The 27,126-nt window shown below is 41.8% G+C and overlaps 2 protein-coding genes across 4 annotated transcripts in view; one reads left to right on the top strand and one right to left on the bottom strand.

Moving 5' to 3' along the window:
• Window positions 1-157: 157 nt before the first annotated feature.
• IL17RB (interleukin 17 receptor B) lies at window positions 158-22,690 on the top strand. 3 transcript variants are annotated; one of them, XM_024100261.3, is made up of 11 exons: window positions 159-365; window positions 1,954-1,978; window positions 6,575-6,715; window positions 9,177-9,304; window positions 10,288-10,414; window positions 12,108-12,155; window positions 13,315-13,466; window positions 15,319-15,384; window positions 16,725-16,809; window positions 17,871-17,975; window positions 20,937-22,690. In XM_024100261.3, exons 1-11 carry the CDS (start codon window positions 228-230, stop codon window positions 21,575-21,577), a joined length of 1,656 nt encoding a protein of 551 aa, XP_023956029.2. In that variant the 5' UTR covers window positions 159-227; the 3' UTR covers window positions 21,578-22,690. The 3 variants fall into 3 exon arrangements, with proteins under 3 accessions (XP_065407100.1, XP_023956029.2, XP_023956031.2); XM_024100263.3 differs by having other exon boundaries at window positions 197-365; window positions 6,532-6,715; XM_065551028.1 differs by lacking the exon at window positions 17,871-17,975 and having other exon boundaries at window positions 158-365; window positions 20,937-21,714.
• Window positions 22,452-27,126, bottom strand: part of ACTR8 (actin related protein 8) — an 18,263-nt gene continuing 13,588 nt past the window's right edge. Inside the window, exons 11-13 of the mRNA XM_005293210.4 lie at window positions 25,772-26,036; window positions 25,261-25,424; window positions 22,452-24,532 (exon numbers count right to left, since the gene is read on the bottom strand). Coding sequence (XP_005293267.1) covers window positions 24,389-24,532; window positions 25,261-25,424; window positions 25,772-26,036 — 573 coding nt within the window. The 3' untranslated portion in view covers window positions 22,452-24,388. The remainder of the gene's footprint in view (window positions 24,533-25,260; window positions 25,425-25,771; window positions 26,037-27,126) is intronic.

Raw genomic sequence — 27,126 nt, 5'->3', positions numbered from 1 at the left:
AAAGTGACTTCTCTAAGTTACAGTGTGTGTATTTCTTCTTCTGTTTATGTATTGGCTTTGAGCCAAAGCTCTTTAGGGGCTGATTTTTACTGCGGTGTTTTCAGACTCGCTGACAGGCCAAATCGGGAGAGTGGGAGGGGAAAGGCATTGAGTAATACGTTGGCTGTGAGGGAGGCGGAGGGGCCTCTACACCCTTGACACTGAGCTTAGGCTTTCAATCATTTGTAATGAATAGGGTCCCAGGAAGAGCAGAGGGCAATCTCAGCCAAGGTGCATTGGTCCTGCAAGTGGAAATGACTCTGGCAGTCAGTGTCCTGCTGACCTTGGTGCTGAGTAGCTGTGGTTCCTGGGGACAAGGCTGGCCGGTAAGATACAAGGAGGGAGGATAACACACCCCTTTCGCTTCTACCCATTCCCCATCAAATGGAGTTGAAGAGCTTTTCACTCCAATCTGTGCAAAAGATGGTTGATTCTTTGTGCACTAGAAAGGGATGGATGTCACAGAGTGGGTGGTGACAGCTGTGTAACTGTCTGTCTGAGTGGGACACTGCCTTGAGTCTGCAGTCTGCTCCCAACTCCTATTAGTCAGTATATTTGTTTCCCTAAATTAATGGGGAGGGGGAGATGTCACTTGCTTTCCCAAGAATGTCTGTTGATAGTCACAGGGAAGGTAGAGGAAGAATTTTCAAAGAGAGGGTATTATATGTGTATGACGGGCATGAGTGCAGGCTGTGCTCCTGCTCAGTAACTTCTGACTGTCAAGTCATTCCCAAAAGAAACCAGTATCCTATCTCCAAAAATGGCTAGCATCAGATGTTTCAGTCAGGTGAAAGAAACCTAGCAGTAGGCAGATGTTGGATAATATCACTCACTATGAAGGTCTCATCCTAACCCTCAGCCTCATAGAGATTGGTTTAAACCCCAAAGCATGAGGATTTATATCCCTTCCAATACTTTTTTTTTCAATAGCTGCTCCTATTGCACCAAAATCCCTAGACATCCAGGCACAACAGTACCTCAGAAACCTGGCTCCACATAATTTTAAGCCTCACAATCCCCTAAATTCTACTAGATTAATAGGTGGCAGGTTCTTTGGTTCTGGCTGTCTGTATGTGGTTTGGATGTGTTTTCATTCAGACTCTGATACTCTGCATTGGTCTATTGCACAGTGCTTAGATGCCATTCAACCCCATGTTAAAAGGTGTAAATTTGAAGTGAAAACATTTTGCTAGCAGGCAACATTTCACATTGTTAGGATCTTCTCTTCTGGGTCAGTGCTGTTAAACTGGAAGATAGTCTGTCATGTCCAGGTGTCATTAGTCACATTGTGGCATTACAACTTTGCTATTAAAAGGACATGTAAAATGGAGAATGAAAAAGAAAAAAAGTAAGATGGCTATGTCGCTTTTTACATCAGTCCATCCCCATTCTGCAAACTAGCAAACGCAGACCAACGTATTTATAGAGTTCGAATCTTGTAGAAATTATTGAAACAATGACTTAAAGATGCACTGCTGTCACTTTCTGAGGGAAATACATACATTAAATAGTATGTCTTGAATTTTTAAAAATTAATCTTTAAATATCTTATACGGATTTTTCTTCTCCCCTGTTGATGTTTGAGTCTTTGCAGCAAGAAGTTAACCTACCTTCAAGGGAAACTGTTAAATTGACAGGATATTTTTATTTAAAGTAAAGCACCTGTGTTTTAAAAAGAGCGATAATTTTATTCTCTAATTTATTTCAGTTTTAGAAATTTTAGGCAGTGCTTGTAACTACTGTATAGTATGTACATAATTTTCAGGCAGAAGCATGGTTTTGTTTCAAGTTAATGCTGTCTCTTTAAAGCTGGAATTTTAATATGTTAAAAGTATAGGGAATTTCTATCTTTAGAGTAGATCTGTCTGCATTCAGTTTGTTTTATTTTAATGCTGTTTTCTTTCTTTCTTACAGTCTATTAAGTGTGGCTTTGAAAATGGTATGTATAACTAAAACGGATCTCTTTACACTGTTAAAAAGAGGCACCTAATTAAAAATAGCTAATCTGTGATTATTCAAACACTCAGTAACTGACTATAGGTGGTGAGTTATATGGGTCGGTGGTGCCCATGCTCCATCAATATTCATGAAGGTGGGCCTGACTTAGGGTGACCAGATGTCCCAGTTTTATAGGGACAGTCCCGCTATTCAGGGCTTTGTGGTATATAGGTGCCTATTACACACACGTCCTGATTTTTCACACTTGCTATCTGGTCACCCTAGCCTGGCTCCATCAATGTTTGGGCCCCAGGCCCCGTGCTTTGGGGGGCCCCAGGCCCGTGCTTTGGGGGGCCCCGACCCATGGGCTGACAATGGGGGGCGCTCTCACCTCCGGGACGCCCCCCCCTCCGTGTCCCTGCGTGCTGTGGAGAGTCTCGGCGGAGGCAGCGTAGCTCTGCAGGCTGCCTCTGTCCCCGCTCTCCGGCCCCAGCCCATTGGCCAGGAACTAGGGCCAATGGGAGCTGCGGGGGGCGGTGCCGGGACTGCCTGGCCACGCCTCCACAGCAGGGAGGGGCAGGGAGCCACAGGCAGAGAGAGCAGCAGGAGTCTCTCGCTGTCAGACAGAGACGGGGAAGGAGCAGCATTGGGTACCCTGGGGCTGGCATTACATACAGAGTACGGAGGTGGCTTCCGGGGGGTAGCAACCAGGGCGGGCTTTAGGCCGATTCAGCCAGGGCTCGGCTCCGGCCTGGCCCCCGCTCTTGCTAAAGCCGGCCCTGGTAGCAACCTCCCCTTTCCTCCCTCACAGAGCAGACCAGGGCTGCAGCTGGCTCCGTCCATCACTCGCCCCACCCCACAGAGACCCACACAACCCTCTGCCTCCCCGAAAGACCCCCACCGGCTCCTATGCCCCTGTCACCCCTCTCCAGAGATTCCTCCTCCCTTTGTCCCTCCAGAGACAGCTCCTCTCCCCTGCTCACTACAATCTCCCCCTTTACCGCCTCCCTCCCTCTCAAGCCCATTGGCTGGGAGGCTCCTAACCTGTTGCCCCTCCCCCCCCCAGCACTGCTTTACGGCATTATATCCGAATTCGTGTTATATCAGGTCGCGTTATATTGGGGTAGAGGTGTAGTGATAGTGATCAGTGTTTCCACCCACAGGGGAGATGCACAATCTCCCATGGCTAATGGGAGCTGCACCTGAAGCAGCACGCCTGCTTGCAGATGCATACCTGTCTGGCTGGGCCTCCATAGCAGGGGGAGGGGGAGCCCCAGGTGAGCGAGCCCTAGGGTTACCATATTTTGTGCCTCCAAATGGAGGACACTCCACGGCCCACGGCCCCGCCCCCAGCCCCGCCCACACCCCCGCCCAACCCCGCCCCCTCCCCAAAGTCTCCGCCCCCTCCCCTGCTTCCCGCGAATATTTGATTCGCGGGAAGCCTGAAGCAGGTAAGGGGTGTGTGGGGGGAGGAGGCGCGGCCCAGGCTGGCCCCCCGGCGTTTCCAGCCTGGGTCGGCTCGGGCCCTGGGGTGCCGGCCCCGGCCGACCACCCCCAGCCCGCCCAGCACTGCCGGCCCCCGGCGGCCCGGCGCACCCCCCGGCTCCCGGCCCCGGTTCCCCACCGGCCCAGCTGACCGGCTCCCCGCGGGCCCGGCCGACCCGGCTCCCCGCGGGCCCGGCTCCCCGCCGGCCCGGCCGACCCGGCTCCCCGCCGGCCCGGCTCCCCGCGGGCCCGGCCGACCCGGCTCCCCGCCGGCCCGGCTCCCCGCCGGCCCGGCCGACCCGGCTCCCCGCTGGTCCGGCTCCCCGGGGGCCCGGCTCCCCGCCGGCCCGGCTCCCCGCGGGCCCAGCCGACCCGGCTCCCCGCCGTCCGGCTCCCCGCGGGCCCGGCCGACCCGGCTCCCCGCCGGCCCGGCTCCCCGCGGGCCCGGCTGACCAGGCTCCCCGCGGGCCCAGCTGACCTCCCGATTTTCCCGGACATGCCCGGCTTTTGGGGATTTCCCCCCGGACGGGGATTTGAGCCCCCAAAAGCCGGACATGTCCGGGAAAATCCGGACGTATGGTAACCCTAGCGAGCCCCGTTCATCATCATCACAGGCACAGCAATTCTCTGGGCATTTAATTTCACCGAGGCAAGTAATTCAATCTATTCTGCCTTTCCAGGCAGTTTGTGGCTTTTCCTGTAAGAAAACTTACAATTTCTTTGCAAAGAAGTCCATTTATAGTTTTTTCCACTTGAGAAGTATATTTTCTGGTTGTTCATAAGTTCATTGATTTTGTTAACTCAGTTTCGTAGGCAATTTTAAAAGTCATTTGAATTGTACCTTGTTTTTCCATTGGCCAAAAAACACATGGAAGATGTGCAGATTTTTATTTCTGTGGGCCAAACCACTAGGGTGATCAGATAGCAAGTGTGAAAAATCGGGACAAGGAGTGGGGGGTAATAAGAGCCCATATAACAAAAAGCTGCAAATATCGGACTGTCCCTATAAAATCAGGACATCTGGTCACCCTACAAACCACCCTATGTAGAAATGTAAATGTCAGAGTTAGAAAAGCTCTGGAAGGTAACGGTCCCTTCAGGAAATTGTCCTCAAGTCATTCATTCTTCTGGGCATTCTATTCTATTGTTCTCTCCTATACACCTCTACCCCTATATAACGCTGTCCTTGGGAGCCAAAAAACCTTACCGCATTATAGGTGAAACTGTGTTATATTGAACTTGCTTTGATCCACCGGAGTGCGCAGCCCCCCCTCCCGCCCCCCGGAGCACTGCTTTACTGCGTTATATCTGAATTCGTGTTATATCAGGTCGCGTTATATCAGGGTAGAGGTGTAGTGATAGTGATCAGTGTTTCCACCCACAGGGGAGATGCACAAGATTGTGTCAATCCTGCAGCAACTCTGCCTTTACCCTTGTTCTCTGTCCCTCCCTCTACCAGCCCCTTTGACCTCCCTAGGATTCCTCCTACGATTACTCCCTCTGAGTCTTCTTTCTCTGGAGCTTCTCATGAAGTAAAGTCTATCATTACAGGTTCTTATCTCTGTAATGTATTTAATTTTGATGTATTTATTAAGTGTTAATTAATGCACTATGGGAGTCCCCCTTCAGCCCTCTGTATAAATTGATCCCCTTCTTTCCATATGTTTTGCCCATAGGGTTTTCTGTAGCCCTAGGGCAGCCAGCAATGGGGTGAGAGAAGAGGACCATGGGTTCCCTATTTATGTGATTTGCAAGAAGTGTTATTACTCAAGGTACCAAATGTGTTTAAAGGATATAAGTGCCTTGTAAAATCGCAAAGCAAGCTCATTTTCATTTCTTATGTAATAATCTCATATTCAGTATACACACATTTTTCATTAATTATATGAGTTTAATTTATTATTATTTATTATTAGCTAGGTTACAGGTTTTTTTCAGTGTCGAAAATTTGGTGCTATTTTACAGGTTGAATGACTGAATGACATAATTACACACACACACACACCCGTGTCCGTTACTAAGTCCAGTAATTTTGTCAAGTGTCCGTTGTGCAACACAGTGGTGCCTACCCCTGCCCCGCGCTTCAGAGGGACACGGGAACCAGGGCGGCCTGGGAGGCTAGCGGGGGGCCTGATGTCCCCCTGAAGCACGGGGTCCCCCAAAGTGCAGGGCCCGGGGCAGTTGCCCCAGTCCGTCCTATGGACGGGATGGCTCTGCTTGGGCACCACCAAAAATTATACAAACCTGGTACCCCTGGTGTGCTGCCTGATAAGGTGTGCCTTGCTCCTGCCACTTTGATATTATCGTTGGCTTCTCTTTTTTTAAAGTTTTCTCTCTCTGATAAGAGACACTGTTTCCAGTAGGATGGATTTTCTCCATCTCTTTCCTCTCAGTCTATCAAGTACTTGACTCCCTTCCAAACTGTCTCCCACTTGACTGTTGGCCAGGTACACTGACCTGGTATGATTGGTTTCAGTCACTACCACAGTAGAGAAGGTAGTTCTATATCTTTATTCATTCATTGAAGAACTTCTAATCTCTTACAGGAGACACTGAGTACAGCTACATAGTATGCTGAGCTGGGACAGTCTCAGGAGCAGTACTAGTTTAGAGCCTGGGGATATCTCATTTGTGTTGATGGCATTGGGAGGACATCACCCCCTCCATTTTTTAGATATTGCTCAATTTCTTGGTAAAAAAAAAAACTGTTTTACACTAAATACGGTTAAATGTGCTTAGTAATACAGGAAAGACACTGCAAATGTCATCAATGTGCATGATTTCCAAACTTATGCTCAGACTGACTTTATAAGATATATCTGATTTGAAGTTTCACAGCACATGAAAAGAATGTATCATTCAGTTACATGAGAATGAACAATCAGAGTTTTTGAAACAAACTGTTAGTGCCAGAAACGGAATCTGCTGGGTGCATGGGAGAGGAGTGGTTTTCCTAATGGTAAATTCTTGTTTCTGAGACACACAAAGTGATTATTTGCATAAGTAGGTGAAAAATGCTAGTAGAATTGACAGAGTGATTGATAGATATGGAATGTGTTTAAATACTAGGTAGCTGCTCTACTTTTAACGCATGTCTACTCATCCTTGCAAGGTCCTGCTCATGAGTTGAGAAAGAGGCACAGTCTAACACCGGCAGATCTTCATAATCTCAGTGCCCAGTTAATTGAAACAGAAGTGGATACACACTTCAGGTCATATCTTATAAATATCAGCTGGAGCCTCAGCATGGATGGTAGGTGTGACATCCAAGTACATAAGACTATACAATATCAAATTTCCTTTTGAATTTAGTGCTTGTGAAGCATGTTGCATTAACAACCCTGAACACCAATGTCCTCTAAGCACACAACAGGAACAGCGGCAGTGAAAGCTTCTTTATGCTGCCCTGCCATCTTGCCTCAGTCTTGAACTGGAGGAACCACTTTTAAGAGCAAGTGTGTCTGCATGGCCCATTTGACACTTGGCTTCTCTATAGAAACTACCAACCATGGTGTCAGTTATTGAGGACTGTGCTGGTGAGTTTTCTCATGTGGGACACTTGTCAAATGGGAAGTGGATTGGGACCATCAACTCGTGGTACTTACAGTTAATCTCTTGCAGGCATGCTTTCTAACCAACAAACCACAACCTTAAAAGTCATTGTTTGTTCCTTTTTCAATTCCTCTCTACCTCCCATTCTCCCCATCCCCCACATATGATTTTTTTGTTTGTTAACAGTAGTAACTGAATCATGTGGTCAGGGGGTTCAGAGGATTGTGCAGTTTGCTCTAACAGAGCGGTTCTTAAACTGTGGGTCGGGACCCAGGGCCAGCTCTGGCTTTTTTACCACCCCAAGCAAAAAAAAAAATAAAAAAAATCGGGGCGGCCAGAACGGCAAAGGAAAAAAAAGAAAAAACCTGTGGCGTGGCCGGAGCAGCAAAGCACGGGAAAAAAAAAACAACCTGCGGGGCTGCCGGAGCCAGGGTGCGAGGGGACTCCCTGTGCTGCAGACTTGCCCAGGCTAGCGGGGGGGAGGGGGCGGGAGAGGGGGAGAGAAAGAAGGGGGGCGGCCAGGGCTTCAGTGGGGTGCTCGCCATGCGGCCCCTACCACTGCGCTGCCTGCCGGGAGGGCTCCGCGCCACTCCGGTTGGCAGGGAGGGAAGGACGCAGGCTGCCCTGCCAGGCTTGCTACAGACCTGGCACTGACTGGGGCAGACGGAGTGCGCAGCCCGTTCCCAGTAGGGCGCTCCCCTCCTCTGCGCCGCCGCCCCCTACAGTGCAGCCGGATCGGCGAACCAAAACAAAAAATTTGCCATGCCGCCCTAGAATTGGGCGAAATGCCGCCCGGTAGACTCTGCCGCCGCAAGCATGAGCTTACTCGGCTGGTGCCTGGAGCCAGCCCTGTGGGACCCCAAAGTGGGTCGCCAATGGGGGCGTTAGATTTGCTGGGGCCCCGGGGCTGAAGCCAAAGCATAAGGGCTTCAGCCAGGGGTGGCAGGGCTCATGCTCCGCTCCCACTCTACTCCCCCCCACTCCCCGGGGTCATGTAGTAATTTTTGTTGTCAGAAGAGGACCGTGGTGCAATGAAGTTTGAAAACCGCTGCTCCAACATTTAATCATTGTTGCTGTGATCTTTGTCTTGGCAATTCCTAGCACATACATGTGCATGCAAAATCCAAGGATAGTCATGATAGTACAAATGTAATGGAAATACAGTTTTAGAAATCAGACATTCCTTTGTACTCAAAAAATCTCAGTATTTTAAGCATTTTTCATTTTTAGTACAAATCACTAGAACACTACATATGCTGTGATAAGTGTCCATGTAGGAGTTGATGTGCCACTATCAAAGATTGCTTTTTTATACTCAACTGGCTCCAGACTTCATTTTAAGACCTCCCCACCTCTCTTTTTTGTAACCTTGTAGAGGGAAAATCTCATGAACAATCTTCAGGGCTGGGGGTGAAGAATGCATCACTGGGGTGAATGTAGCTGGTATATTCCAGCGGCAAACGTTTAACTGAGTTTGTAACTTGTTAGTGACATAGTTGGCTCTAATCATATACACACAACATAGTTAATAAACAGTTAGTAAGCACAGCAATTAATCATATGCCATCCTAGCCATAATGACTTGTGCTGATTTATAGTTGTTTTTCTTTAACCAGTTCATAACATTGTTTCTTTGCTGTATATGGAGAACCCACCTAATAATACATGTGTATGGCCACTTTTTCTTCCTCACAGCTTTTTGGAAGAAGGACACCCCAGAGCATATTACCTCACGTATTGCTACTGATGCTCTAACCTTGCTACGGCACTCTGGGATAGCTGCCCAGATTTTCCCAGAGTGCACTGCTATACATAAAGTTAGTGTTGTAGTTATAGTTGTACTGTATACATATGATTGAGCTGTGAAAAGAGACGCGCTATGGACTTAACTTAGTCAAGTTTGTTTTAACTTGGTCAGATGATTCTGGCATGAACTAGATACAGTATTACAAAAACATGGTGATAGCTAGGACCATGGTTTATACTGTAAATAGAGCCAAAGGATTAAGAGTATCACGACAACCTTTATGTATCTATTGTATCACTATAGTTTTCTCTGTTTAATACTGTGCAAGGTTTATTTTATTTCTTTATGTATGAGCAGCAAAGATCTATGCAAATATTTATATCTATGAATACCAATTTTTCTTCTCTACTTCCAGCCAGCATCAAAGAACTGACAGCCACAAAGATCTGTGTGATGAGTAAAGGAACCAGAGAACATTTTGAGTGTATTCGGTGCAATTACACAGAGAAGTTTCAAAGTCAAACCATGTTTGGGAATAGAAGAGTAAGAACATTTTTTTTAAAAATGATTATTTTGTCATTTGTTGTTATTAGGGAAGAGAGAGTAGGGAGGTGTCATTTAAAAATCAAGGCCAGATCATTCCTCTGTGTCACACTTAATGCCTAGAGGGCTGGGAAAGAATGAGCTGTAAATGGGACTCCTTCAGAAAATTTAGTAAGATGGGTTTAGCTGTACAAACCTGCATTTTTTCAGACACTGGCAGAGGGTAAAGCTGTGTGGAGGACCTAGCTGCGCCTTTTCCCGTGGCAACATGTCTCCCCACTGTGTCTATGTGTTGGAGCTCCCAGTACAGAGAGGCAGCCAATGTAACCTAATACAGACTGGTTCAGTATTATCTTTCATTTCACGATCGGGGGCAGGGGATGGTATCCTGGATGGCAGCCCTCCTCCCAGACTGCCCTCTCCAATCTTGTGGAACCCCGACCCCATGATACACCCATGGTGAATTTCTAAAGGATTGAGGAACTGGGACAGCTTGATGTGGAGCCATTGCTCCTTCTTTTTGCACTTCTACCTCCCCAACTATGCCTGATCTAGCTCCCGTGGATTCAGGAAAGTGATGGGGATGATTAGCCTTGTGGTATCTTTCAAATGTTAGTTGTAGTTTTTTAATTATTACTAAAATGAGGAGAAAACTTGGGTTTTCAAAGCTGGATTTGGATGTGTTATTCTGAATTCTTCTACCAGGCATAAACTGATATTGGAAAAGTTACTGAATGGTTTTTGGTATCAGGATCTTAAGAACCAAACAAGTTTCACAGCAGTGTGTATCTCAGACATTCCATTACCTTAACATTCTATTGTTCACTGTTTCAATGTATCTCTCTCTCAGTATTTAATGATTTGAGAGGAAAATTCTCTTCTCGGTTATATCAGCACAGCTCACAGAGTTCACTGAAGTTGCCACGCATAACTGAAAGAAGAATTTGGCCCTCAAAACTGCTGTTTTAATTGTTTTGTTTTAGTGGCAGTTCCACTACATTGGATTCCCTGTAGAACCAGAAATGTTTTATTCTATCAGTGCTTACAACCTTCCCCCAGCAAATATACATGAGGATTCTCCATCAAAATCCATCAGGTTAACTTCACCAGGTAATTTGCCAGTCTCTTTTTAACCTGGTTCATATGAAAATCTCATTTATGATACTGAATTATTTCTAGACTTTGTTGTACAGGATGTTTTGAAAAGCTAGGAATCAACAAAAACAAATGCATTTTTATGTTTAAGCAGACTGCATAATAAACATGTAGATACAGAGATAATTAATTTTTTGTTTTTTATGATGTCACACCTGTGGCTACCTTTATTCTCACTTTTAGTTCTTAATAAACTAATCAAGAATATAAGCTTTCTCTGAAACTATAAGGCAGCTTGGTAATAGGCTAAGTGTTGCAAAAAAGGGGGGGCAGATGGCTCGGGTGATTCTGAGTGACCAATCCTTGTTTGGTGACTCTGTGAAATGAGTATTTGAGGTCTGTCCAGTTCCTAGTGAACAAGGTTTCCATACCACAACAAGCACCATCACAAGTGATACTACAATAACTGGCACCCATCTTGGCACTCAGAAGGAGGCTATATGGGTATCCACACTAGTTTCACATCTAGATTTGGACCTCCCCCCACCAGGGTTAAGGTGCTGCTGCTGCCTGTGCTGTACTTGTTCTGTAGACAGATAGAAGATTGTCCCCTCCCAGGGCTGTCAATTTGGCATCTTTAAAAAGCACTATGTTCACTTCGTTTTTAAATCACTGTAAGCAGGCATGGCCTTGTCTTGTCTTTTCTTGTTTAGATTTTGACAGCTGGGAAGTAGACAATTAAAAAAGCAGAGGAAGCAGTTAAGGGCCCTTTTTTAATTTGTGGTAAGATCATAGAATCATAGAATATTAGAGTTGGAAGAGACCTCAGGAGGTCATCTAGTCTAATCCCCTGCTCAAAGCGGGACCAACACCAACTAAATCATCCCAGCCAGGGCTTTGTCAAGCCAGGCCTTAAAAACCTCCAAGGATGGAGATTCCACCACCTCCCTACGTAACCCATTCCAGTGCTTCATCAGCCTCCTAGTCAAATAGTGTTTCCCAATATCCAATCTAGAGCTCCCCCACTGCAACTTGAGACCACTGCTTCTTGTTCTGTCATCTGCCATTACTGAGAACAGTCTCACTCCATCCTCTTTGGAACCCCGCTTCAGGTAGTTGAAAGCTACTGTCAAATCCCCCCTCCCTCTTCTCTTCTGCAGACTAAACAAGCCCAGTTCCCTCAGCCTCTCCTCATAAGTCATGTGCCCCAGCCCACTAATCATTTTTGTTGTCCTCCGCTGGACTCTTTCCAATTTGCCCACATCCCACATCTGTAGTGGGGGGGACCAACCTTCTGTAGTGGAGGTAGATGCACGTATTACATGTGAAGAGGCTTCTGATGATATCAGAAACACCTTACGTTTTTTTTTTGGGGGGGGGGGTGTCATAAATTGTCACCAGAACCTTTTATCTGAAGAGAATCATGCTGCATACATTAGCAGAGCTGCCAACATTTTTGTGCCTGAGACAGGGGAGAAGGATGGTGACACTTCCAAAATGGGAGAACTAAATGAGGAGATGAGAATGCTGTTCATGGAGCTCATTTCATAGGAGCTGCCCAGGAAAGCAAATAACTCTAATTGTGATATCTACAGTTTGTTGGTGAGAAATAACTTCATATGTGCACGTGATAGGTTCCAATGAAAATATGTAGCTGCAAAGAGATAGTATATTTGCTAAAATATATAAAATCCATTTAAATCCACAGGTTGTAAAGATAATGTAATGAAATACAGCAAAAGTTGCATAGAAGTGGGTAAGTACTTCTTATCCTTAAGATGTATCCCTGGATTTATTTTCACAAATGTAGCAATATGCACAACCTTGATATTTATTTTCTACCTTATAAAGTCTTTAAAATACTGAAAAGGGGGGATAGACACCTTGGGGCCAATTTCAGTGCCAGGATATACATACAGCCAATGAGAAGAAAGAAAACTGCTCATAACTCTTCACAAGATTATATTTATCCACAAGGAACTATCTGCCCTTTGAGACTAATTAAATAAAGAAATCCCATGAAAATGTGCAAATATTGAAATCAAACTATCTTGTCCCCTGTAGTTTTGGCAAATAGCCCTCCTTGTATCTTTTTGGACATTCTTTGTAATAAAGAATGTGATAGCATTATGCTGATATCTGGTATCTTGTGTGTGATATCAGATCTGACCATGTGCCAACCCCCAATCCCAGCTATGGAGTGAAGGCTGCAGTTGTTAAATAGGAAGCAGAGGCCCAAATCTGAATCTTGCTTCTGGTATCACATTTGAATTCCCATGAAATCAGAAGTTTCAGAATCCTGCTCATTCCTCAAGTAGCAGTAGGCACAGTCTAAATTAGAGGATATTTCCATGCTTCCTAATCTAATATATTGTGGGATTGAGAGATTAATTTGGCATGTGTTTATGAGCTGGTAGAGTTAGTCCAGTTACCATTGGAGAAGTGCCCAGATTGCAAAAGGCACCTGTGATGAGGCAAAGGAATTCCATGCAGGATCTGGCAGGGAGGAGGCTAAAAAGCCTTTCTGAATTTGTTTGTGACTTAAATATGCGGGACATGCTTGCCGCATTCATTTTAAAATATCAATGCCTGAACTCAGCAGCAACATAGCTACTTTGAGCAACCACTCTTCTGACTAGCCACTCTGAGACACACTCCCTCTCCCCCCCAGTAGGGCACATCAGCAGAGAGACCAACAAGTCAATGGGTGTGGAATTTAGCCTGTTTTCTCACTTCTGAGGGTTGTCTCTGCTGGTCAGAATTAGGGCACTGTGGGGCAATTGTTTTGCCGCTGTCCAAACAGGCAGTCAGTCTCTTGGGTTGTCAGTCTGGCACCTTCTACATTCACAATGGAACGTCTTTCAGCACGTAGGCAGTTATTAAGAATTTTAAACTCTATTCTTTACAACCCACAGGAAGTCTGTGGAATCCAAATATAACTGCATGTAAAATAGAGGCAGAAGTGGAAGTGAATTTTACCACAAGTAGCCTTGGGACCAAATATACCATACTTCTCTATGAGTGTGAGAAATGTGATGTACCCATTGAATGGGATTTGACGACAAAGGTATTTTTCTTGTACATATAACCGCTAACGTTAAAACATATACATGCTCTTTTAGATACCCAAAAATGGTAAATCCAATTTCTTTTATTTTTCCTCTCCTTTTTGACAATCTATATGACAACCCATTTTACCAAGTTAGCAGGGGACATGCTTTTTTCAGACAAATTAGAGGAACTGGCCAGCAGACCATGAGAAATCTGTGTGCTGGGTTCTAGGAGAATGACAGCCTACTTTAGGAAGAGCTGTGCTCCAATAATTATAGTCCTTTTCCCCAAGAAGGCGGCAAGTTTTTCTTTGTGCTTCAGGTGGTAAGAGAACTGGGTAAAATCCCAGAGCCTGAGTATTTGAGTTCTGCTAATTTGGAAGGTCTAGTCACTAATCTGCAGCACACACTGTCCACTGGCTCTGTGGATATGGGGAAAGCAGTGGATGTGATATATCTTGGCTTTAGCAAAGCTTTTCATATGGTCTCCCACAGTATTCTTGCCAGCAAGTTAAAAAAATATGGACTGGATGAATGGACTATAAGGTGGATAGAAAGCTGGCTAGATTGTCGTGCACAACGGGTATTGATCAATGGATCGATGTCCAGTTGGCAGCCGATATCAAGCGGAGTACCCCAGGGGTCGGTTTTGTTCAACATCTTTATTAATGATCTGGCTGATGGGATGGATTGCACCCTCAGAAGGTTCGCAGCTGACACTAAACTGGGGGGACAGGTAGATACGCTGGAGGGTAGGGATAGGGTCCAGAGTAACCTAGACAAATTGGAGGATTGGGCCAAAAGAAATTTGATGAGGTTCAACAAGGACAAATTCATAGTCCTGCACTTAGGGCGGAAGAATCCCATGCACCGCTGCAGGCTGAGGACCAACTGGCTAAGCGGCAGTTCTGCAGAAAAGGACCTGGGGATTACATCTGGAGTATTACATCCAGTTTTGGGCTTCCCACTACAGAAAGGATGTGAGCAAATTGGAGAGAGTCCAGCGGAAGGCAACGAAAATGATTAGTGGGCTGGGGCACATGACTTACGAGGAGAGGCTGAGGGAACTGGGCTTGTTTAGTCTGCAGAAGAGAAGAGTGAGGGGGGATTTGATAGCAGCCTTCACCTACCTGAAGGGGGTTTCAAAGAGGATGGAGCTAGGCTGTTCTCATTGATGGCAGATGACAGAACAAGAAGCAATGGTCTCAAATTGCAGTGTGAGAGGTCTAGGTTGGCTATTAGGAAAAACTATTTTACTAGGAGGGTGGTGAAGCACTGGAATGGGTTACCTAGGGAGGTCGTGGAATCTCCATCCTTAGAGGTTTTTAAGGCCCAGTTTGACAAAGCCCTGGCTGGGATGATTTAATTGATGTTGGTCCCGCTTTGAGCAGGGGGTTGGACTAGATGACCTCCTGAGGTCTCTTCCAACCCTAATCTTCTATGATTTAAACATTTTGCTCCCCATGGTGCTACCTCGTGGTTTTCCCATTTATATTTAAGATTTTAAAAATGCTTCGATTTGTAACATTTTCCAATTGGGAGTATTCTACAGGGAAGGTGGAATAATAGACTGTAAAATGGTAATACAGTACTAGTTTAGAGAAGCGTTACCTAAACTCAAACTTATTCTTAATGAAGGTTATATACTGAGATATTCTGAAATTTTTTCTTACCTAGCCAAGAGGTCAGATTTAAAAATGATATAATCATCACTTAAAACAACAGGTGTGTATTATATTTAATAGTGTCAATAAATCAGATCAATACTTTAAATATATTTTGACTTACTATGTATTATTTTTAAATTATTCCTTGTGTAACACGTTTGCTTCAACCTTTTTTTTTCCTGGGGGTTTCTATCTGCATTAGATCAATGAAACTAGAACTTCTATTAGAATACCAGTGAGTGATCAAAGCAACAATATTTCTGTACAGGTAAAGTTAAATTTTGATTGAATTTGCAATGGAAAAAGTAGCTTCTTTAAAATGAATGAATTGTATGCAAATACTACATTGTTTCTGACTAATGTCCAGTAAACCTGTGTGCAATACTGCATAGCTCTTGATGAGCATCATGGACATGGATTACTGGACATAAGTTTTGTTTCTACTAATAGTGATTAAATAAACTGCACAGTGTAATTCATCTGTACTACAACGCTTAAGACAAACGTGTTTAATATATTTACACTGAGGTCTTGGTATTACTGGGGTGTTTTTCAGATCCACACTCACAGAACTGTTTTCAGATTCTCGATTCTTGCCTTTTGGGGATATATATGTGTGAAGATCTAGATGTGGGAACAACTAAGACAAACAGATGAATTTATAATCCTGTGGTTTCTATTGCCATAAAATTGCTTCACTGCACAGAGCAGATAAGCATATAAACTGGGAAATGTATTATCTGGAGTTTATATTTATTCTTAAAAACATCTACAAAGGACTAAATTCTAAATTGGTCCATTTAAGGTTGGGATTGTGTATTCTTGTTATGTATACACAATGGTCAGGTTCATAAGAAGTTGTAGGATAATAAGCTGTACCATAGAAATCAATAGGAGTTTTCCCATTAATTTCAGTGTGGATCCAAAATTGCATATAAACTATTGGTACCCAAACTGAGGTTTATATATGATGGTATAGCAGCCAATTTTCAATTATATACCTTATTCTGACTTCACCTCCAATAAGTCTCAGATGCATTTCCCAGCTATAGAACCACCAGAGAATATAGAAAAGCCTTGACTCTTACCAAGTACAGCTTCATAAAGAGCATATGTTAATACTGTAGTTTGCCTTTTAGCCTGAGAAGACACATGTACTGGGCTCTTTATTCCTTTTATTGATGTGCATCATTTAAATGGACACAGGCAGTTTAAGCCCCAAATCTAGGTTTTATTGAACTTACTAAAATGAAAAGAAGTGGTTCAATGAAATTCATTTTAAAACTATTTAATTTTAACAAATTTATTGTTTAAATATTCCCAATTAGTGTTTGCAACCCAGGCATTGCAGTAACATGGTCATGCACAGGATAAACCAGCAGAATAAACAGTGAAAAGGAAATTACTCTTTCATTTTAGTCATAAGTTATTAGTAAGGAAAGTACTTTTAAAGTTTATGTATTGTCACGTGATAGTCTCTTTAAGAAACTCAGTAGTCAGAATAGGACACCAAAGGGCCAAGCAGGATAAAAGAAACAGGAAGGAATAAATCTGTCGCTAAGTATTTACTTGTCTGCATATTAGAATTTTTCTTCTATTTTTCTTTAGATAATTCCGTATTTTGCCAAATGTGAATATGATTGTCGAAGGCACAAAGGAACCCTAACAACATGTGTTCAAAACCACAGTAATGGTTAGTTGAGCATTTATCATCAGAATTGTTTGTGTTCAAAATAGATGAAGTAGGAATTATGGCTTGTTCTGTGTCTCACTATGTCCACTGACCTACCATTGTGTGTCTTTTACGCTTTCAAGTCTAGAGCAGTTACTTTTTGGTAAAGAAAAATTTGAATTTCAGAGACTTTTTTAACGATCCTTCCCTAGGGACTGCAGCTTGATATGGTAGAAAGGCTTCTGTGTTCCAATGCCCCTCAGAGCTGTGGTGGCAGCAGTTTTAACTCCTGGTAGGGCCACCTAAACTGGACAGGTCAAAGGGTAGCAGATCAGATGGACAGCACTCCACTGGTCCGCCAGGCTGGGGGGTTGAGAAATAGGCCAACAACCTATCCTTGTTTTTTTTTTTTTTTTTTAAGTTAAGTTATTGAAACACAAGTTCGCCATTCTGCCAAACAGCATAACAGACCAGGATGGGAGAGTCTTGTTTGTACCATAAGCAACAACTGGCAGCAGAGGAAGGATTAACGTTAAGGCTAAGTAGATGATGAGCACTCTAGGATCATATACTGTACCTCTGGCAGTCCCTTTCAAGTCCTTGGTCTACTTTGTCTTTCATTATCCTTCCTCTTACAGCACTCCTTCCAAAATGTTTGTTTTCATGCTAAATACATTGCATATTTAAACTACATAAATTAAAACCAGTTAACAACTATCAGTGCTGACAAAACAGCAGAGGGAGGTCAGAATGGCCCATGAGATGTCAATCTGCTGGGAGAAGGAAGTGTTTGCCAGTGTCTGGCAGGGACATGGAAGGAAACTTAAGGGAGTAGGCTGGGAAGAAGACAGCATGTGCTGCAGTGTAGAGAACAGGGTTTCTCAAGTTCCTCAGCAAGTGTTAACATTTCTGCATAACCTTTTTGGGAAGTCCTATTTTAGTGCAATTTCTCTTTCGTGTATACAGACTGGAATTGCTCAGTTCAATTGTTAAGTAACCAGATGCCTTTACCCCCGCCCCCCCTTTAAAATCAATTATTCAAAAGGCTCCTTATTGAAGACTTATGGTTCTCTCCCTTTTAGGGACCACCACAATTGATTCAGCTGGAAGATATGTGTGTTTCATCCTTGTTGCTTTATTTGTAACCGTGTGTGTGATTGCTGCTGTAGTATTTTTCAGGAACCATGGTAAGACCTTTACTCACTCTTTTGAAAAAGCCTTACTTTAAGGTTCTTTGATCTTTACCTCAGATTCCTTTTAGTGAGACAGTTCATATTAAAGGTATTGCAGTGCATTTATATATCATATCTTTTAAATATCACAACAAGCAAGCATTACTATTCCCTTATTTAGGAAACTCTTAGCCCGCCCTTCACTTATATGTCCATTTCAGGGTAAATGTTCGATCCTATAACTATATTTAAAAAAACAAAACAGTAGTTTAAAAATTACCTAAAACACAAATTGTGCCCAATTCTAGGGATCACTAGATTCATTACTTGTTTTGTATGTATGTCTCTAGAGGTGATAAAAGAATGGCAAGGTGGGAAGAGAAGACTTATGTTTTAGGAGCAAACCAGAAGTAGAAAAGTCTCAGATAACATCATTTATAAGAAGCACTGCCTCAAGCAAAGCCCATATAGAACTAAGATAGACGTAGAGGAGCCACCATATTGGATCACACCAGTGATTTCTCTAGTTCAGTATCTCATCTATGACAATGCCTAGTACCAGATGCTTGACAGGAAAGTGCAAGAGACTTCACTTATGGAATAACCTGCACATAAGGAAAGTTTCTTCCTAAACCCCCAAGATTAGTGGCTGGCTTGGTTTATACCCTGAAACACAAGGTTTATACCTCTGATTTTCTGTAGATGTTCTCATCATCAATATAAAAGTATCATTTTTTTAAATCCTAGTAGGCTCTCTCTTGCCTCAGTGGTAATGTACGTCAGTGAATTAAACAGGTTAATAATTCAGTGGGTTAAAAAAGTATTTCCTTTTGCCAGTTTTACATGTCATCTTTCAGTTTCATTAAATGTCATATATCACAACAGAAGCCTGAGGTTTTTGTGGAGCTGTCCCAAGGATGCCCAAGTCTTTTTCCTTCCATCTCTAGGTGGTAGTTAATCCAATACTCCACAATGCCTATTATATTTTTTTCATTTCAATGGACATGACCTTGTAATTGTCAGCATGGCCTTTTTGCAGTTATTGTGCTGCACCTTTTCCTAGATTTTTTTTAGATCACTTTGATACTCATGACAGCTTTTGCCAGTCTTGACTAACCTAAATAAATGTCATCTGCAAGTTTTGCCCCTCCCTCACTGATCATTTTCCACTTGAATAATAAATATAGTAAACACCAGTCCTAGTAGGGAACATTGATATTCCCCAACTTTTTGCCATGTTTAAAACTGATACTTTATTCCTGCTCTCTTTGATTTTTAACCAGTTTCTTTACTTCTTATCTACGTCCACTGACTTTCCTTAATTGCCTCTGGTGAGGGACTTTATTAGAGGCTCTTAGGAAGTCCAAATAAATTATATCTACTAGCCGCTTTTCTTAATCCACTGTTTTGTTGACATGAAGAATTCTACTAATGGGCCATGATTTTTCTGTACAGAAGTCAGGTTCTCTTATCCCTAGACTATCACATTAATCTAGGTATTTTATAACCCTAAATGTTTGAGCCAGTTTACCTCACATTTAAGTAAAGGTCGCTAGTCTGTAATTCCAAGGATAAGCCTTGAAGCCTTTTTTTTAAATAGACACAACATTTTACTACCCTCCAGTCTTCTGATACAGTACCTAGTGCCTATTTTTTGTTAGCCCCATGCTTCCTCATTCAGAACTCTTTGCTCATCAGGTCCTGCTAATTTTTTGCTGCTCATCTTAGTTTGCTCAGCACCTCCTAACCCCTTAGTTTTAGACAGCATCTCATCTTTATTATCTGAAAAGAGTAGGTATCTCCCCAACATCCTCTGAGGTGAGGAACGAAGCAAAGAAACCATTTAACGTCTCTGCAATGGCCTTGTTCTCCTCAAATGCTACCTCTTAGCTCTCTGGTAGTGCAGCAAACCCACCCATTTTCATGTAATCTTCCTGCTTCAGCTATACTGAGAGTTTCTTTGGCTAATTTCCCTCTTAGACTTCCTAGTTTCCATCCTACACTTTGCCTACTAGAATTATGTTTCTAAAATACAGAGAAACAAAACTCGGGGTATGGTCCTTACTAAACTTTGGTCTTAGCTGGAGATTATACCATTTGACAAATACGTAGACTAGCTCTTGGATACTCATTGTGCAGGCAGCATGCACTTTATTTCAGCACATTGTTTTATTACACTTCCTCTCTCCTTTGCTTTAGAAGTCATGGCCATCAAGTAGAAACAAATACATGAATCGGAAATAAAGACTCCACTCATTGTCAGCGACAAGTTTAAACCACATCCTCAAAATGAGAAACTAAATTAGCCAAAAAAATAATTCTGTACCATTGAGTTCTGAAAATAACGTTGCAGTTTTCAGAGTGAGGACACCGTTTTACATTAAATGGCACAAAACTGTTTATAGCACTGTTACTGAAAGGTGACTGGGACACAATGGAACCTGTACTGTCTTCTAGTAGTAAAAACTGTTTTTTTTTCAGTCTATTTTCAGCATTGGTTCATGGGGACACACTGACTTATTTGACAACAAGTGTAAGCAGTTTCCTAGTAGACGGGGTTTGGAGTCAAAATGAGCGTTGATTTAGTGCAGGGATCGGCAACCTTTGGCATGCGGCACACCAGGGTAAGCACGCTGGCAGGCCGGGCCGGTTTGTTTACCTGCTGCGTCCGCAGGTTCAGCCGATCGCGGCTCCAGGCCAATGGGGGCCAAGGGATGTGCTGGGCGCGACTTTCCATAGCCCCCATTGGCCTGGAGCCACGAACCGCAGCCAGTGAGAGGCATGATTTAGTGATTTAACTTGCATAATATAACCTTTTAAAAATTAACCTTCTGGAATAAATTTTTTTACAAGTACATAACTCCTCCGTATCTAGTTTAGGAAGTCATTCAAATGTTGATTTTATTTGCTGCTAAAAATATTTAACTTCAATATAGTATATGTTTTTTGTTTTTTTGTTTTTTTTTAAATTAACAGCTACAACGAAAATGTTCTTCCATCGTGCAGAGCTACAACAACCTGTTAAAGTACTGGTTATATATCCAAAAGAAGTGTGTTTTCAGCATACCGTCCTGGCTTTTGCTGAATTTCTGCACAAGCACTGTCAAAGTGATGTCATTATCGATGTGTGGCAGAAAAGGAGAATTGCTGAACAAGGCCCCGTACAATGGCTTGCTATTCAGAAAGAAATTGCAGATAAGATAATTTTCCTCAGTTCAAGCTCTATCATTACTGAGTGTGATGCTGTTTGCCACAAAAGCATAGGAAACCACAAAGATAACGCTGAGTGTATGTTCACTCTTGCATTTAACCTCTTCTGCAGTGACGTGAAAAATATATCTTCTCTGCACAAATACATGGTGGTTTCTTTCAATGAAATAAATTCAAAAGACACTCTCCCATGTGCTCTCAAGAGCTGTCCAAAATATTGTCTTATGAAGGACATTGACATCTTTTGTAGAGATCTTTCTAGTTCACAGAGGCAGGCCCATAGCACAAATAGAAAATTAGTGTGTGGCTGGAGATCTACCACTAAATGTATACAAACCGAGGAATACAATATATTATGTTCTACAATATCAACACAGTCTCAGCAGCAGCAGGATATGATTTTGTAAGGCATTTGATGGATTTGAAAGGAGTTTGCTTGGGTGAAATTAATTCTGGATAAAACAAGCTTTACTTTCAGCCTCTTCACTGCTTAATTGCAGGCTCAGGGCAAAAATCAGTTAAGAGAAACTGAAGCTATAAAAGTCTACATAGGAGAGGCAGCCACCCATTCACTAGTGTATTATAAAGAAATATTTAAAGCCAGTCATTTAATTGTAAAGCTAGTTTTTAAAATTAAGAAAGTATAGAATGAAAAGATAGGTATTGTCAGTTTGATATGGAATTATCATGGTTACCATAATGTATTTGGAAAACAAAACAAACTTTTTAAAAATTAATGGTCCTATCGACTTTGGGGCATGATTTGGTCTTATGTTTAAAACACATTCTAAAAAAGGAGAAAAATAGGTAAATTAAAACATGAGGGGAAAATATCTTGAATCACTTACTGATGAGAGGAGAAAAATTACCATTTTCTGTGTTTCATAAGATTGTTTAAATTTATCTTGTGCATATGTTAGCGGGTTTTTTCCCCTTTATCTGCTTACTGGATTTAATTTAACTAAAACTTCATGTCCTTCTCTGGACTGTTAATGCTATAAGATTATTATACTCCTATATGATAAATTTGTGTTGAGTAAGTTTTGTAGTGTAAATAAAGGACTTAATACATTTATGTAATAGTTATAGCAGTTCTCTTCCTGTAGTGTCTGACGCTCAACTGCTAAGGAACTTAAATACACTTAAGAAGCAACACTTGTTTCCCCCCCTGACTGACTGCAAGAAGGAAACAACTGGATAGGCCACAATACCCATGTTTGGTTCATGAAATCATCTGCCATATGTGCAAGTCAGCCCCCACTGATGATACTGATAACCATGTGGAATTATGAAATGTTTATTGTACAGAACCCCTGTGAAGACTATCAAATCCAAATATGATCTCTGTAAATATGTACATTTTCTGTAATACAGTTCAGCTACCACATTTTAAAAAATTAAATAAGTGTTTTATACAGTTAGATTTGTGGACCCTTTTTGTTACAGCAAAATTAGCAACAATATTTAATTTGGACAGACAAAGATACCAGATTGGGTATTCCTTGGTTATGCTTCCAGTACCTTGGGATGAAAAAAGTCAGAGACAGACTGTCTTCAGCTGCCTGCAACAAATGTACAGGAATGGCACAAAGATATAGCTCACTGCTTTTAATTTAAGATTACACCAGTGTTTTAACATTAATGCATTTTCCCAGAAAACTTTCAGTGACAAGAAAATTAGCTCTTAAAAAAACAAATTTTCTTTTATTTTTTAAAAAGTAGATGCCTCTTTGGTAGTCACTAAAATGCTGGACATATCCCTATGATGTTTATATTTACAGTCTAGCGTAGATTGCTATAACAGACAGGGTGGGATAAGCCACAACAAACTAAACGCTAGCAGTGCAGGAATGGTCTGGGCATATTCCTCCATAATGCGGAATGTTGCCATCAAATAGTTGCGGGGTGGGATTAACAATACCGGGGTGCTACCACTGTGGGTGAGCTGGAGATTTCAAAATTGTCACTTCAGATAACATTTGATGACTTTTTACATTTAGTTTAAGGCTTTTTTGCCTGTCTAAGCAGTGGATAGTAGCGAGAAGGTCTTCTCCATGGTCATGGTCTTCTCCATTCTTCTGTGTGAATAAGGGCTACCTGTCAAAGGTGAGCTCCTGCTGCCTGTACTGTGATAGCGCTGAACACTGGTGTGCTGGCTCAGATGCAGCATTTTGGGGATATTTTTAAGTGAGGGGGGAGGGGGTAGGAGCCAATAACTGTCAGTAGTTTTGGATGTTGACAAGTCTTCCTGACAGTGAAAACATGCAAGAAAATAGGTGAAACACAGCTTCAATTGTCATAGAGAAATGGTCTTTTTCTCTTTGAAGTTAGCATTGATTCTGGAAGAACACACACCACTAGGAAGAGTAGCAGTAAGCTGCTACTCATTTTAGTGTTACTAAACATTTAACAGTGATGATGATATGTGTATCTTGTGTTTATTTTTTCCATTTTTTTCATTAAACTTGTCCAAGTATTTGGTAACCACTAGAAGTTTGTATATTTATATGGACAAAAAAACTCTTATTACATGGATTCTTTTCTAAAGAACGAAAGAAGTGTGAGAAGTAATATTGCATTAAATAAAATTCATGAAGATCAAACAGAAGGAAAAAGCTGTATTAAGATACTTTGTTCCTCAACAGTACTTAATTTCACTTTTACACAGGGTTCTGGTCTTAATGGTTTTATATGTTTAAGAAGAAGATCTATTACATTTTAAATCAGTCCTATTAAGAGGCACCACAATTTTCCTTTAAAAGCTTCCAGGTCTAGATTTACTGCTTCTAAAGTTAAGACCAAATCACTCAATATAATGTTACTTATTTACAAATGCATGTATGACTGTATGCCACTTTAGTATTTTATACATAGCTTTTCAATGATGTGCAGCTTTAAGTTTCACTTGTGACATAACTGTTTATAATATATTTGGATAAAGCAGGAGCAACCATGTGCACAGAAATCTGTTTGTAAAAAGCCAAAAACTGGGATTTTTAAAGGTGCCCATGCATTTGAGGCACTTACTTCCCTTTTGACTCAGTAGGATTTTGGCACCTAATTCAGGTTCTTCTGAAAAACCTCAGCCAAAAACTAGCACATTTAAAAAAAAAAAAAAAAAAGTCTCAAACCACAAGCAGGGGAAATGAGCTTGCTTTGGACACAGGACAATTTTGAAAAGTAATATTCAATTGAGGTTCCATTATAATCTTGTTAGATTACCACACAAATGCAGCTCTCTCCCGTAACATCCGGACACCAAAGCGTTGCCATTCTCGCTGATATATCCATAGTTCCTGGGTTGTATCCAGGCAGGCCAAAACTGCACCGCCTTTCCATGCAATCAAGCGTGGATCCATATCCTAAAATTAAGAACAAGGATTGCATAAAAATTACAGATCTGTTTTTCAAAAGGTACTAAATACCAGCAGCTCCCATTTAATTTAATGAAAGTTCACTCAGCACCTTTGAAAATCTGGCCAACAATTTCCCCCAACGTTTTTGTGTGATAAACCTAAATATTTTCCCCCATGTTTAATTTATTAAGGAACTTGGAAGTCACTGATTTTACAGTGTATCAACAAGGAAAATCAAGCCTTGCGAGTAAAACTATTGAAAAAGGGAATACTTAAATAGTTTGGTTTTAGAAATTTAGCTGATTAATGCCAATTATTTACACTCAATACTATGCATCCTCTTATATTTCTTACTCTTCCTTTTTTGCTAATGTTAAATCAAGTTACTGACAAGCAGACAGGATTAGTTATCTTTCACCATATTCCCCACGGCCATTCCGAGTCCCTTTTCCTAAAACTAACTTTACTAGCTGTTGGTTACGTTTCTTATTCTGAAAGAAGCAATTAGCAATAATCTATCAATTGTAAGGCTACTATAACTAGTCATTCTACCTCCAGATACATATATCCGTAGTGGTAGCTTATAGTATAGCGATCTGAAAAACAATCTGATCTGAGGTCTCCCATAAGGCATGTAACTGAACTGTGATAGTTCTGAAATAATAGATTTTTAAACCTTTAGATTTCAAATAGTCTATGAATAGTTCATTAATTCAGCTTCATTAATATCATACCTTAGGTCTTGTAATGACTTCTACATTTTCAACAACTCTTCTGAAAGAAGGAGGCATTTTGTTGAGAATTCGGTGCTGAAGAAATTCTTGAGCTTTATGAAACATCAGACCTCCTCCCACTACTAGGATAGAACTATACATCTTCTTTTTGGTATCATCAGAGGCTGGAATGATATGATATGATATATGATACGATATATAAAAAAAACCTGAAGTGTTAATACTACCTAAACTTGGATTATGAAAAACTGCATAAAAGTCAAAGTAGTTAGGATTAGTGAAAGTTATTGTAGAAGCAGACATTTCTCAGTTACTAACAGCATGAAGATATTTAACAAATATGGGCTTTCATAAAGCACTGGAAATGAGAGATAGTACAGCAACTTATTTTCTAAACAACAAAGCTAAAGGAGAGAATTCTAGTTTCTGTAAGGTAATGAAAGATGTTGGAATTTGGTCTGGACCAAGTGATTGGGATCTAATTACAGTATTATGCAAATATAGTTCTTACCACAGCAGTCAATACTATGGAGAATGGCTTTGTCAAGGCCTAGTGCTTTGCCTTCAAACTGGGATATAGCGGTTTTCCTGGACATGTGTGCTGCTAGGGGTTCCTCAGACTCATTTCCAGCTATTATACAATCACTCTGAGAGGATCCCAGTTCCACTTCTTGTGGATACATCCTCTCTGAAATGTCTGAGGACTGGCCACGCAAGTCTCCCTCAAATCCACCAGGCTTGGACATGGACTTCCTATCAGCTGTAGCTTTCGCAGACTTAAAAACAAAATAATAAATTGGTAAGTTAATTTTATCAATTTAAAAAATTAAATTTCAAATCCTCACAGGTTGCTTTGGCATAGGAACAGTGTTCTAATGACTCAAATAATATAGCACTAATTTTTCTTTTGCTTTCCGAAAAGAAATGTTGAATGTTGCATTTCCACCCCATCCAAATATTATTCTAAACCACAACTTTAAAAAAACAACAACCTCATTTTAGAAGTCCATCAAACATTTCAAATGGGTATCATAGCATAAAGTCATAATGTAGTTTCCACAAATATAGAAGTTTTATCTATGGGGGCTTATCTACACATAGTTAAAGCAGTATAACCCCTTAGTGTGGATTGTTATACTTGTATAAGAGGTTCTTATATCAGTTTAATTTAGGCCTGGTCTACACTAGAAAACTAGGTCAGCTTTGTGACACAGTTAAACAGACCGAAGGCCCCATGTAGACAGTGTTTGGTCGATGGATGAATTCTCCTGTCGACCTCACTACTGCCTCTCGAGAAGGTGGATTACCTACACCAGGGGTAGGCAACCTATGGCAAGGCACGCGAGCTGATTTTCAGTGGCACTCATACTGCCCGGGTCCTGGCCACCGGTCCAGGGGGGCTCTGCATTTTAATTTAATTTTAAATGAAACTTCTTAAACATTTTAAAAACCTTATTTACTTTACATACAACAATAGTTTAGTTATATATTATAGACTTATAGAGAAAGATCTTCTAAAAATGTTAAAATATATTACTTGCATGCGAAACCTTAAAGTGAATAAATGAAGTCTCGGCACACCACTTCTGAAAGGTTGCCGACCCCTGACCTACACCGACAGGAGAACCCCTCTCGTTAGCATAGACAGTGTCTAGATTGCAGTGCTGCAGCTATGCCACTGTAGTGTTTCAAGTGTAGACAAAAGTAACAGAGGGTCCTGTGGCACCTTTAAGACTAACAGAAGTATAGGGAGCATAAGCTTTCGTGGGTAAGAACCTCACTTCTTCAGATGCAAGAAGTGAGGTTCTTACCCACGAAACTTATGCTCCCTATACTTCTGTTAGTCTTAAAGGTGCCACAGGAACC

Source organism: Chrysemys picta, chromosome 7 (assembly GCF_011386835.1).
Source record: "Chrysemys picta bellii isolate R12L10 chromosome 7, ASM1138683v2, whole genome shotgun sequence".
Classification (NCBI taxonomy): domain Eukaryota; kingdom Metazoa; phylum Chordata; order Testudines; family Emydidae; genus Chrysemys; species Chrysemys picta.
The sequence above is the reverse complement of the archived record's forward strand: the minus strand, read 5'-3'. Positions and strand labels throughout refer to the sequence as shown.